The 13,984-nt window shown below is 40.8% G+C and overlaps 1 protein-coding gene across 5 annotated transcripts in view; it reads left to right on the top strand.

Annotated features, from left to right (window-relative positions):
• RREB1 (ras responsive element binding protein 1) overlaps window positions 1-13,984 on the top strand; it is a 163,031-nt gene that overhangs the window by 133,969 nt on the left and 15,078 nt on the right. For 3 of the 5 annotated variants that reach the window (XM_087890299.1, XM_034429099.3, XM_034429100.3), the window contains 3 exons: window positions 4,426-4,615; window positions 4,814-7,511; window positions 13,477-13,641. In XM_087890299.1, the coding sequence (XP_087746425.1) occupies window positions 4,426-4,615; window positions 4,814-7,511; window positions 13,477-13,641 (3,053 nt within the window). The remainder of the gene's footprint in view (window positions 1-4,425; window positions 4,616-4,813; window positions 7,512-13,476; window positions 13,642-13,984) is intronic. The other 2 variants (XM_087890300.1, XM_034429101.3) reach the window with 1 other exon arrangement.

Here is a 13,984-nt window from a genome sequence, read left to right as displayed (position 1 = left end):
CCTGACACTGGTTTCATTCTTCTTTTGTCTTTCCTTGACAGCCAGCATACCATGATTCTTAGGTTTCTGTCCATCTTCCTATCTGCCCGTTGTCTTTAAAATAGCTCTCTAAGAACTTAAAACAATGGCTGGTTCACAGTAAACCAGTGTTTTGTGGAATGTTGGGGTATATAGCATTGCACATAATTCTTGAAATGATTTTTTTTTTAATCAACTGAAGATAAAACTCTGCAGGATTACCGTCTTCATTGCTTTGGTGTTTGTGATGTGAGATTGGGAATTGGAAGCAAATTGTGTGCACTGAAGATGGTATCCCTTCACAGTAAATTCTGTAATGTATGATGTTAAATGTCTACCTGAGTTTAAAAGGGAAAAGGGCTAAGAATGTGTCAAAGCTTGGTTTAGATGTTATGGTTGGTAGGAAAATACCTGAGGGGATAGGGTTAGATCATTTGATCCTATTCTGCTTCTTTAAGGTTTGGTGCTGAAAATATGATGTGAATAATCAGGGATTTTACAATCAACTATACTTTTGAATACAATTAGGCAGAGAGAGAGAGAGAGAAGAACCAACTTTGATGAATAAGAGCTTTTAGATCTGAATGGGCCAGATTTTTAAGAACATGTAACCCTGTCGAGTGAACAGCTAAGTCTGTGACATATGTTTACTTTCAGTTTATTACTTTTATTAGCAAATATTGACTCCTTTCCTCCAATTTATACCTCCTGCCCTGTCTCCTCCCTGTTCTGTCCTCCACAGATTCTAAACTTGTATAAACTTGCTTAGTCTCCTCTCAGACCTTACTTCTTCAGCTGTTCCTCAGGCTTTGGACCAGATAACCTACAAGGTCCCTTCAAACTCTGTTAATCTGTTAAATCTCCTCCTTGACCATTATCAAACCTTTCCCTGGGAGGCTCTGCTTTCATTTCAGCTGAAAGCCAGAATGGGAATCTTAATTTGAAAATGCCAGGCTGCTCTGAGAAATTTCCAGAGCTTCCTGGTTGCGACCTAAACTTGTGCATGGAGTGTTCTTCTGCCTTCTAGAAGGAATGGCAAGCCTATTAACACAGGGTGAGGAATATTATTTCCATACAGCAGCTGGCATGATATACTGGGGAATTAATTGAGTCCCATCGTAGTATAGAACCTCTTTTCTTGCAGCTAAAAGCTCTTGATTGTGTTTATAAGCTGTTGAATAACAGTTGTCTTGTCCCACTATCTGTTGGTCAGATTTTCACCCTTGGCTCTTTTCCCTTCAGTATTAATGCCAGCTCCTCTAGTGCCAGTAACTGGGGATTAATGCAGCTGTTTGATCCCATTTCTCAGAGACTTCTGGGCAAAAGACTGGATTGGGGTTGTCCTGAAAGGCAAAAACTGCTAATGTTAACAGGGACATAAACCAGTGCACATTTAATAAAGGTGAACATTGAAATCTTTTCAACAGTGAATAAGTCATTTGCTTTGAATGGCTACTTAGTGCTTTTTTACTTCAAAGCTGTTTTAGAATTCTGCCAATCTCTTCTTAAAGCAGAAGCAAAGGGGCATTTGGAGGTTCAGAAAATATTTTTTGTGATGATCAGGAAATTTCTGCCTGAGTATTGGTTAATGTAAACAATTATGTACAGTTCAGTTTTACAGCTTTTTCTCCCCATGGCTAAAAGCTGGGTCACTTTTTTAAAAAAACCAAAACAAAACAAACAGTTTAGGGCTGTGATGGCGAACCTATGGCATATGTGCCAGAGATGGCACGGAGTGCCCGCTTGATGGCACGCAAGCCATTGCCCCAGTTCCATTGCCCCAGCTTGTGTGTGCACCTCCCGCCAGACAGCTGGTCTTTGGGTCCCTGCCACGCATGTGCGGGGGCAGGGCACGTGTGTGGGGCAGAGCGTGCATGGGTGGGGCACAGGTGCATGCACTGGGCAGTGCATGTGCGGGGAGCGCATGCATGCGCAGGGCACATGCAGGGGGGGGCACACACGCATTGCATTTTGGGGGTTCGGGCGTGTGTGCTTTGGGCACTCTGTCTGGAAAAGATTAGCCATCACTGGTTTAGCCCTAAAGTACTGCATGCACCAAAGTACTAACATTGGGCACATTTCAAGAAAAAGTGAAGCATTTCTCTGTTGCTTTTGATTTCAGCGTGAGTAACCTTAACTAGATCTTTAAATCTGCCCACTTACATGTTATTAATTTGGAATTAAAGTGGAAAGAATCTGAGAATTGTGCTGTCCTTCACCATACTCATTTATCATGATCAGTTCCCGCTTTCATTTGTGACTCTGGGGGGGGGAGGAGATAGATAATAAAAATACCTCTGCATGTGCGACAGAATGCCTTCCTTTGACACCAAGAATCGCAAGAGACTCATGTTCAAGTCCTTTTTGAATATTCTTTATATGCAGTAGCTGACATGACAGAAAGCTTTAAAATGTAATTTTGTACATTATTGCAAAATCCTGTTGGAATGCCTGGTGCAAGGGAATTTATGTTTTGCACACATGTAAATGTGCTGTTACACAAATCTGACTCTTGTTGGACAGCTTGATTTTTTTTTGTTTTTGCTGTTATTGAAAAAGAAGTGGAAGTTAAGTTCTGTTTGCAAATAACTAAAAATGTTAGTTTTCTGATGCTAATATCATAGCTTACATCAAACTGTCACTGAAGAACAACTGGAAAAATGCCTTGCTAGTACAGCAGCTTTAGTTGTCACTCTTGTTAGTCATTCTACTTTAAATCCCTCTGTCTGCTTCAATCTCTGCTTTATGTAACCATCCTATCTGTATTTAGCTTGACATTATGTGTGAGGTGTTCACATTAAGATTGCATGTTTTTTGTTTTCTCTCTTTTTTGATATCATTATGTTCAAGGTGTTTATCATATGTTTTCTCCATTGACACAGCCAATTTCTGTATGAAAAGGTACTTCTTTAAAATTCAATAAAGAGGCTCAAAATTGGTCCTTAAAGATGCTGTCCATAAATGCTTATGAATCGCCTGGTTTTAATTATATCCTTTTCACATCTATTGCAAGAATTAATAGTAGAACTCTGTACAAAGTTGTTTATATTTCCTGGCCTTTATTGCAGTTAGTACTACATTGATTCTTACTGGGAATAGGATCATAAAGTTCCATCAAACGGCATTTAAGCTAATTTATCTATATCCTTAGTGGTAACAGAGACATTTCACTGCTCAAAGTGAAATCTAAATGTCAATGAACCCATTGTTAGGCGCAGTACTTCGATACAGATATTTGGGGGAATTAAACTAGTAATTTGAAAAATCATCCTGGATTAAGATATCTGTGGATTTATTTGCAAAGCTAAAGTGTTGTGTTCAGGATGAGTTTATAATTATTTTTCCTTGGTCAATCTGAGCATTAGTGTGAAAGTAAGAGCCCCTTTTTTACAGTATGTTCAATATGTCTCTATCAGTGGAGAAGATAATTGGTTAATATTTCCCTGGTGGTTTGCTATCTTCCTCTAGCTAGCTGCTGTTACATAGTTTATTGCTCTTTTCTCTGTAATGGCCTCATTCCAGCTGTTTGATGCTCCCAAGTGGGATTCACAGGAGAGACCTTAAAAGCCCAAAGACTATCTCTGTTTTCATTTTTCATGCCTTTAGAGTCCACTCACAATGACCCTTATTGTTTTTGGAGGAGATGTGGAAACAAGGTGCCAGAGAGTAAGTGGGAGGTCTTGGGAGGAGCCGGGTTTTGAAATGAAGTGTGTCTGGTTGATGTTTTTGGGTGACTACTTCTCGCTCTGCTACTGTGACTTCAGATTTCCATCTGCAATCATGGCAACAGGTGTTGAGTTTAGAATGCTGTTTTCCGACATGATGTGATTGGATTTACGTAAAACATCGCATCATTAAAACAATTGAATTTAACAGAGGCAGGAGCAATACTTGGGTGGGGTCAAGGCAAAAATCCGTATTTTAAATTAAAACAAATTAAAATTAATTGTAAGTTAATTGACATGTTGAATACAGTTACCGTGATTTCTCCCTATTTCTTTAATAATTTGCACCCTACATCATACAAACTTCACAATTTGGTAACCACTTTTAGAGTCGTTCTGAGTGTCATACTCAAAGTTTGACAGGACTTATACATAGCCTGGGGATCTCTGACTGAGCTTCACTGCCATAAACCATGCATGCCATGAATTGCAGATAGATTCACATGTCATGCCAAGTCAAAGCCAACGAATCCTGTTGGGAGATGATCATCTTGGTTATCCAGAAGCAACGGTTACTTGCCTTGGTTATAGGAACTTTTTAGCATCTGGTTTTCCATTATGATACTAGCTCTGTTTTTACAAGGAAAGAGAATGGTAAGAAACAGTGTTCTGTTTGGACTGATACCAATGGTGTGATTATGTATCTTTCTCATAAGTAATTATGCTCTTTTCCTCTCTCTAGGTGTGATGTCTGCTGTATTACCTTCCGCACACACCGGGGGTTATTGCGGCATAATGCAGTTATTCATAAACAACTTCCAAAGGATTCAACTGGAAAGCCTTATATTCAGAACAATCCTTCAATTCCTGCCGGCTTCCATGATTTGGGCTTCACAGACTTTTCTTGTAGGAAATTTCCTCGCATTTCTCAGGTATTTGCTCATTTGACCTGGCTGTTTGTGTAATATCCATACTTCCTTTTCTATTTAATTTAGAAGAGAATTGGGAACTAAATATTTGATGCATCGGTCTCTTGGAATCAGTTTCAGTTGCACAAAAACTGGCTGCTGTTGACCTTTGGATTTTGTGGATAATTTAATGCTCATGTGTTTTCTTGTGATGTCTCCTAGGTTTGGTGTGAAACAAACCTGCGGAGATGCACCAGTGATTATCATCGCTATATCTGTGATGTATGCAACAAGGCATTCCCCATGCTCTCAGCGCTCAAGCTGCACAAAGACACCCATGCAACCGATCAGGGAAGAGACGTGCACAACCTGCACTCAGAGGACGCAGACCTAAAAGCTTATATGGCATCCTTGGGGCTGCAGCATACCAAAGATATTGAATCTGTCAAGCAGGAGGAGCTCGTGCCAGATGATGAGGTCCAAGAAATGCAGCTACGAACACTGAAATGTAACCTACCTCAGGAACCTGGAAGTGATAACCAGTTGAACCTATCCCCTCTGGAGGGTGCTTCTGTGGGAGGCCCCTTTTCAGTCCTTCCCCCTACAAAAGAAAATATGAAGCTACTCTCACTACAGCCTTTCCAGAAAGGCTTCATAATCCAGCCTGACAATAGCATTGTTGTTAAACCCATTTCTGGTGAATTAGCAGATATCCAGCAGATCCTAAAGATGGCGTCCTCAGCGACTCCACAAATCAACCTCCCACCGCTGTCTAAGGCATCTCATATCCCCATCCCATCCATATTCAAACATATGCCTCCACTGAAGCCAAAGCCATTGGTAACCCCTAGGACTGCTGTAGCAAGTTCAACACCACCTCCATTGGTCAACACTCAGCAAGCCTCGCCAGGATGTATCAGCCCAAGCCTTCCTCCAGTACCGCCCAAAATGGTCAAAACCTCAGACCAAGAATCAACTTCAGATTCTTCCATCACACACAATAAATCCAGAACAAACTCCAGTCCTTCTCCCCAGGCTAAGCCAGAATCTATGGCTCAACATGAAATGAAAACTCAGCTGGAGCAAGACAGAATCATAGAAGCCCTTTTGCCTTTGACAATGGGGACAAAAATAAAACAAGAGGTGACTGAGCGAGACTTCAAGGCCATCATGACTGGAACCGCAAACAAGAAAACCCCAGCTGTGAGGAAAGTTTTGTATCCGTGCCGTTTTTGTGAGCAGGTGTTCCCGTTCTCTGGAGTCTTAAGAGCTCATATCCGTTCTCACTTAGGTATCTCCCCTTATCAGTGTAACATCTGTGACTACATTGCAGCCGACAAGGCAGCTCTGATCCGGCACTTGAGGACGCACAGTGGGGAGCGGCCGTACATTTGCAAGATCTGCCACTACCCTTTCACGGTGAAAGCCAACTGCGAAAGGCACCTGCGCAAGAAACACCTCAAAACAACTAGAAAGGAAATCGAGAAGAATATTGAGTATGTGGCCAGCAATGCGGCCGAGATGGTCGATGCTTTCTGCTCCCCAGACACCGTGTGCAAATTCTGCGGGGAGGACCTTAAACATTACCGTGCCCTCCGTGTCCACATGAGGACACATAGCAGCTGCCAGAAGAAGAAGCCATTTGAATGTAAGGAGTGCGGCACTGCCTTCTCAGCCAAGCGGAACTGCATTCATCATATCCTCAAGCAGCATTTGCACATCCAGGAGCGGGAGATCGAGAGCTATGTGCTGGCCGTGGACTGCACTCCTCCAGAAAGCCAGCCTGACCCTGTGTTACTGGAAGAAAGCACTTATCTGGATTGCAAATCTGTGTCACCTTTCCTGGAATCGCAGAATGGCTTTTTAAGGGGGGCTCCCTCTCATGCATCGATCAAACTTGAAACTGCAAATAACTTCCCAATGGATTTTGATGAGCCTTTAGATTTCTCACAAAAGAACAAAACCCTGAATTCTGTACTGGTCAAGCAAGAGAACCCATTCGGGTCCTCTCTCTACGACAGCTCCATGGAGCCCATTGATCTGTCAATTCCCAAGCCTCCAAAAAAGGACAGCGATGAGGGTAGCATGAGTGAGGATAAGAAGCAAGAGCTCCATGATGGTCACGATGAAAAACTCCAAGGCTGTCTACCGCCTCCTCCAGCTAACGGCAACCTGGAAAACACAGCTCTCAGACATTCCCAACCACTGAAGGGACCACTTCATTTGACTGTCCCAATAATTTCTCCAGGCATCTTGGGGAACTCGGTTTTGCTGAGGCCTTTGAGGCCCAAACCTCCGCTTCTCCTGCCAAAACCTCTCGCAACAAAAGAGCTGCCACCCCTCGCTTCCATTGCACAGATTATTTCATCTGTGGCTTCTGCTCCGGCTTTGCTCAAAGCAGAAGTCTCAGACTCTGTCCCCAAGGTGGCCATTGGCAGCTCTACCACCTCTGAAAAGTTAGGAAGCCCCAGTCCTAAAGCAACTCTCCTAGCCACTATCCAAACAGATACCAACACTCCCAGTGACTTAACGAAGAGCACCAGCAGTCCAACGGGGTCCCAGAAATCCTCGACGTCTGGATCGGTAAAGAAAAGAGGCAGAAAGAAAGGCACAAAAAACAAGCCCAAAGCAAGCAGCGGTCTGGACTTGGAATCAAGCGGGGAGTTTGCCAGCATAGAGAAAATGCTGGCAACCACAGACACCAATAAATTTAGCACATTTCTACAATCAACTGCAGACTTTAAAGAAGCGGCTGATAAAAACGGAGCTAGCGAGGAAGAGAGAGAGGCTGTTGAAGACAAGCTCCTGCGTGGAAAGCGAAATGCCTACTCAAACTGCATTCAGAAAATCAAGTGCCCCCACTGCCCTAGAATTTTCCCCTGGGCAAGTTCTTTGCAGAGGCACATGCTCACTCATACAGGTAAGAGAGCTCTTACAAAATGGCCGGGGGTGGGTGGGTGGGTTAGGGAGGGGCAGGATACGCTCACAGGAATCTTAGTTGAGTGACCGGGAGGGATCTAGAGGGAAAAGCATCATTCATTCATTACATCCAAAAGGAATTGCCAGGAAAATCTGCCAGCTTTAGTGTATTGATAAGTTTACCTTCTATTGCACCATTCTGGGGACATCCTGTTGTTGTTGTTTTTTTTAATTGGGAAATGTATGACTGTGCACTATATTTGTGCACCAATAATTTAATTTGGTAAATTTATATAGCTGTCCATCCCTTATAGATGACTCTGGGTGGCTAACAGTTAAAAGCAATAGACACAAAGGTGAAGCACAGCCTGGTGATGAAAAACGTTCATAACTTCAAACATTATAGAACAGCAGCAGAACATAATTGAACTACACACAATCAACCAGACAACACGCTCCCTCTCCCCTCTATTTGCATGGATTAACAGCAGTTGACCTCATGCTAGAGGGTTGTCCCTTGTACTTGTAAGATCAAATCCTGATTTACAGCCCAGTTTTCTATTTTGAGCATGACAGTCTATGATTTGCGGCAACCAAACAGGGTAGAGTGTATCAGGGGTGGGAGAACCCAGGACTCATGGCTACAGTGCCAAATTCTACTGTGGCAACTTAATCTCTTAACCTCTAACTACTGCTCTGAGTATAAGGATTTCTTTTTTCTGACAAAAAGCAAAACTAGAAGGTGTTGCAGAAGTAGTTTTGCTATGCCCTAAATTCATTCTGTAGAATATTTTTTTTTAAAATGATAGATAAGTGAGGATTTCTGACTTAATTCTCCCTCCTTGTCAACTAGAGTAGCTATAGGGTTTTGACTCTTATCCACTCTAGTTTCATCAGGCGTTAGAGATAATGGGAAGTAAATGCCAAGGTTATCTGAAGGATCCAGGTTGGGAAAAGCTGAGAGAGCAAAGGTTGGGTTAAATAGATTGGGAGGAAAGAAACAGCAGAAGGGAAGAGTACATCTTCTGTTTTCCTGCTGTCAGATTTGTTTCCCTTCTCAGTTTTTCCATTTGTGAGGCTTAAACATTGCTTCCTCCTACACTTCAATGCAGTGGAAAAAAGAAAAATATTGAGCAGCATTTGGAATAACAATAGAGGAAAGAAGGCCGCAGTGCTGCTACTTTCTGCTCCTCCTGTCTTCATTGCCTTCATTAGAAGTTGCTTTTCATGGCTCAGGAATTCTGGGAGTTGAAGTCTACAAGTCATAAAGGGCCATCGTTCCCCCCCCCCTTCTAAAGGAATTGCTGACAAAACTTGCATTAACTTTTAATATCTATGATGTAGATGCCCCATGTAGAATATCTAAAATTTGCTATCACTCAACGACTAGACATGCCCTGATTTTGATGTATCCGATTCTTGAATTGAAAGCCACGGTGAGGAAAAAATGCCTTTCTATTGACTCTCCTCAAGCATAGATGAAAGGGAGAAAGAGACATACATCTACTCTTCCTTTTTGTCTTTCTTTATATGGGTCTCTATTTTAATAAATGGCATCAGAGCTTTTTGTTTATTTAAACTTAGCTTCCAGATTCTAAGATAGGGATCTTTCTTTATTACATTTGGCTTTGGTAAGAGGGGGAAAAAAATCACTATTGTGGTTAAGAGTGTGTGAAAGATACACTAACTAGCTTTGTTTTTGCAAATCTGTTTGCAGTTAAGTACTGTTGTTAAATTCCTACGATTCATATACTGCTGGCAAATGCTATTTGTTAGGTTTATGAATATTGTTATGTTTTTTCTTACCTATACTCCCCCCCATACTTCTTTCTTGCCATCTTAAATATATTCCCTCGTCTTATTAATTCTGAATTCAAACAATTGTTTTCTGTTTTGATATTTTAGAGCATTCAGTGTTAGAGGCAACAGGAACACTTGTGGATTGACTAGGCTGTTGAAGTTTGCAAATAATAAAGGGCAATAGATTGGCATTGAAGACAGTGATTAATTATTAAAATGCATTGCTCATACATAGTATTTCTCCCACCATTTTCAAGGACAGCTGCGTGGGGCAGCCAGAGCAGTTGGCCTGCTTAAGCACCCAGTATAGGTGCTTGCATTGTCTCAAATGAGGGAATCAAAGGATTAGCCTCTTCGTCAATCTTATTTCCTTTTATGGTGCTGTCATCGGGAAAGGATAGAATCTACAGGAAGGAATTAAACCTATTTGCAAGAATGGCAGGAGTTTAGTGTTGGGTAACAGCAATAGGAGAATAGTCCTAAAATATTTGTCACCAGTAGTGGCACAAAAGAAGAAATTCCAAAATTGGAATCAAGGCAAGATGATTAACGGTCCTTGACTCAAAGTAGCTGCTTACTCCTGAATGAGATGAACCATGCTAACCAAAAGTCTTAGCCTTTTCTTTAAAAAATGTGGCTTCGCCATTCCGGGTGTAGAAGATAACTTCTGCCAATTTAGTCTTTACCATTGAACTCAGAGTAGACCCAGGTCATTTTTAAAATCTTAATTATAGCCTCCCCAAATAATTCTCTTTGTTGATTTAACTCATTGTTTTGGACTGTATTGTCTAGAACTTGTTGGCTGGCTCTGTCACTTAAAAAAGAACCCCATAGTTCATACTTCCACATGCATTAAAAGGGCTAAGTATTAATAGACTTTCTCATAGCATGAGACACCCTCTGGGATGCAATGTAGCAAAGGAAGGGGAATAAGGACAGTTTATTGTTCATGGGTGAAGCTATTTTTCATAAATACCTATTTGCTGTAACCTGATGAGCATCCATTTAGATTGTGATGAGATATAAATTTGATAAATATGAACTCTATTGCTAATAATAAGTGTAGAATGCATAACAGTAGGTGTTGAGCATTTGGAAAGAATCTGAACTGAATTGATTGAATGGAAATATATTCTGTACATTAGATGTTGCTGTAACATGCTGAATCTATTAATACCATTCAAATTGGGAGAACTTGGGTATTGCAATGCTTGGCAAACTATTCCCTGGTGAATTCATTCAGCTGGGTCAATGCTGAAATAGCAGGCTTAAGAACAATATAACAGCCCTCTTCTTGGCTTTACAAATAATCCCTCCTATAGCTCCATGTGAATATTTGCTTTGTGTGATTTTCCCTCCTTTTCAGAAGCCCCACCCCTCAAAAAATAACAACCACCACCACCACCACCAGATATAAATTCAATGTTCATGCCAAAGGCCCAGAACATTCAGAAGAATGCTTGTCTATTGAAGGGAAGGGGCTGTCCACACTACATACCAACCAAATCTTGATAATATGTACAATTGATGAATGAATTGGGCACTGCCATATATTTATGTCATTCCTGTGGTAACTTCAGTATTAACTGCTACTCCCTGGAGCTGGGATTTCATACAATTACGACAAAATACAGTACATTAACTTTCCCTCCATCAATTTAATTTCATTGTTTCTCACCTCTTTTTATTTGTTTCTATTTTTTCTTGTAATGTTGGTGTAATGATGAATAAATCAGAGCAAGCCCTCCATGTCTACCACACAGCCTGTATTATCCTTAAATATCTGCCATTGACTCCCCTGTGGTTATGATCACCTATTTCTCAGTGTTGATTCATTTGCTTCTGCAGCAGAATGGGGCGGGGAGGAAGAAAATGACAAATTCAAACTTGGAAAACATTCCTAAAATCTCACACTGCAATGACAAGATTCCCACAGTAGCTCTTGCTCCAGTATCAAGATTTTGTGGGTGGTTTTTTTTCTTCCTCTTCTTAAAGGAAAAAGCTGTTAAGCGGAAAATAAAAAGATTTTGGTCCTGGTTCATAATTTTAGCACTTTCTAATCGTACAAAACCAGTTCCTTTAATTGCCAAGGGAAGATTATGAGAGTTTAAGCCCACCATGTTTAGAGACCAACCAGAACTTTTTGGGCTCAGTGTGTCAAAAATTCAGAAAATGCCTAACTTGATTTTGCTGGCATGTCATTGCCTCCCCTCCCCTCCCCAAACAAAACAAACAATTCTTTATTTCTCTTCCCCCCCCCCCCCCAAATCTAGGCTACCTTGAACAGTAGCAGTTGGTGGTAGCCCTGAGGCTGGGCCTAAAGTCAAGGACCAGGCCTCAGCTTCAGCTAACAGCCCCCCACCCCCCAGGATCTTCAATGTGCTGCTTATTTTTAAGCCTGTGCAGTCTCCCCAAAAGCTGCTCTGGGTCGCACAAGACCTTCATTCTTGAAGCAGCTTTGGGGAAGGCTCTTCCACAGCCTCTGCAGCCTTGGAAAATTGCACAATCCACACCCCATTCTCATGTGATTTTTGGAGGCTTCTTTTTGTAAGAGCATGGCCTCGCGCAACTTCTAAAGGTTCTAGAGGTCGCACAAAAGTACATCTTTTTCTTACACGGCCTCTACAACCTTCAGAAAATTGCAGAAGAATGGGGCATACTTTTGAGAATAATTGTTGCTGGGTGTAGGTGAATGCTGGCGTAGGTTTGTCATAATTGGCCTAATGCATTATTATTTAATACAGATCATACTGAGACTTTTATTTGGACCTGTTGCACAATATGATAACATGATTTTTTTTTTAAGAGAGAGATTAAATAACATAGTATTTATTTTCTGAAATTATCTGTTCCCAGAGGCTTATGTGTGTATCTGAAAAAAAATGTCCATTAATGAACTGTGAAAATGCCTACTACCCGAGCAGTGATTAGGAAGACTCTTGAGAGATTGTAATGCTTGAAATATACTTGAAAAAAGTATTTTGACACTCTGATTCATTCCTGCTTTCTGTTTTGTGATATTCCACTATTCTCCTTTTCCTGCCTCATGTTCTTTTGGGGGTTTCAAGATGATTAGAGGCTGCCTTTATGCATGGTTGAATGGCATGACTAGTTGTATGTTATTTTACTTATGAAGCCCAGCTGGCATTGCAAATTGTATTTTGATGACTTGACTAGGAGAGAATTTTGTTCTGCCTTCTAATGTTTGTTTTTATAGCTGTGTGTGAATTGATCGAAGCTACATGCAACTACGAGGAATTGTGGCCTTCCTTAGGCAGCTAACTTTTAAGCCTTTTACTTGCTATAGAAATGGCCAGAGGTAGTAACGATTCTGATAGTTAACTTTTCTGAAGCATCTTGTTTCTCCATGCCCTATGCTCTATCTTTTTTTTCTCTATCACATACCTTATCTCTTTGGAATTTTACTTTATAAAATGAATTAATCATATATTTCCATAGCCTTGTCTCTAATTTTGTCATGAACTTTCTTTTTCTTGAGCTCAGAACTCATTTCTTGCAGGTAGATTGAATAAGGAATGATATCATGGAGTGTTCTAATTAGACAGATAGCACCATGGAAATTTATTGGGGACTTAAATAAATGTGTGAAATGAAAGAATCTTCCCTTTAAGTAACTGATGGAAGCTTTTGGATGAGTTTAAATGCCAAAGGAAGGTTGCAAGCCAGTTCTATAGTTGCCTTTCATTTTATCAAGCCCATGACCTTGTAGATCAGTTCTAAATGGGCCACAGAAGCTATGATCATTTTCAGCCAATCATATATTTCCTTCTGGATTTATGTGGTGTCATATGAACAATTGATTACAGTGTATTCCACTGATACCAACATCTCAAAATAGTTATTTGTTATTAAGTGATTTTTCAGGCAATTATATTGGAGAACTCTCAGAGTTTTGGGGTTTCAGAGTCAGTCTATCTTTCTTAGGTTATTTTATGTATGGCTATACTGGAATCCTGAACGTGCTACTTGGGAAATAAATTGCTTCAAATTTATTAGGGACCTTTTTAAAATAAAATTAATCGATTTAGGACTGAGCTGAGTCAAAGTTGTTCAAACTAAGTTGAAGGGATAGGAAAACACAAGGAGCTCCTCTGATACATTAGAAAAAAAAAGATAAATATGTTTTTTTTCCCTGCTTCATTCAGGTCAGAAGCCCTTCCCTTGTCAAAAATGTGATGCCTTCTTTTCTACCAAATCTAACTGTGAACGCCACCTCTTACGCAAACATGGAGTTGCCAACTACTGTCTGAGAAGAAACGGGCTTATCCCCCAGTCTAAAGAAAGTGATGCTGGAGCTCATGATAGCACAGGTAGCTTTTTTAGGTTGTTCCAGAATTTAAAGATAAGTTGTGTTCCTTTTTGCTTTGGGCCTTTAGAGGAATCAGTGAGGCTTTAGAAGACTTTTCAGGACCTGAGGAATTCAATTAGATGTCCCAAAGGTGCTTTTTTCAAGAGGCAGCTGGACTTTCTTTCTTTTTTCCTTTGAAGACATTTCGCTTCTCATCCAAGAAGCTTCTTCAGCTCTGACTGGATGGTGGGGAATGGAAGGATTCCCCACTATTCATCCCCACCATCCAGTTAGAGCTGAAGAAGCTTCTTGGATGAGAAGCGAAACATCTTCAAAGAAAAACCAGAAAGTCCAGTTGCCTCTTG

The sequence above is a fragment of the Pantherophis guttatus genome, chromosome 3, assembly GCF_059756535.1.
Source record: "Pantherophis guttatus breed Tessera chromosome 3, ASM5975653v1, whole genome shotgun sequence".
In the NCBI taxonomy this organism is placed as follows: Eukaryota; Metazoa; Chordata; class Lepidosauria; order Squamata; family Colubridae; genus Pantherophis; species Pantherophis guttatus.
Note: the sequence above shows the minus strand (reverse complement) of the source record. Positions and strands in the feature narration are given on the sequence as shown.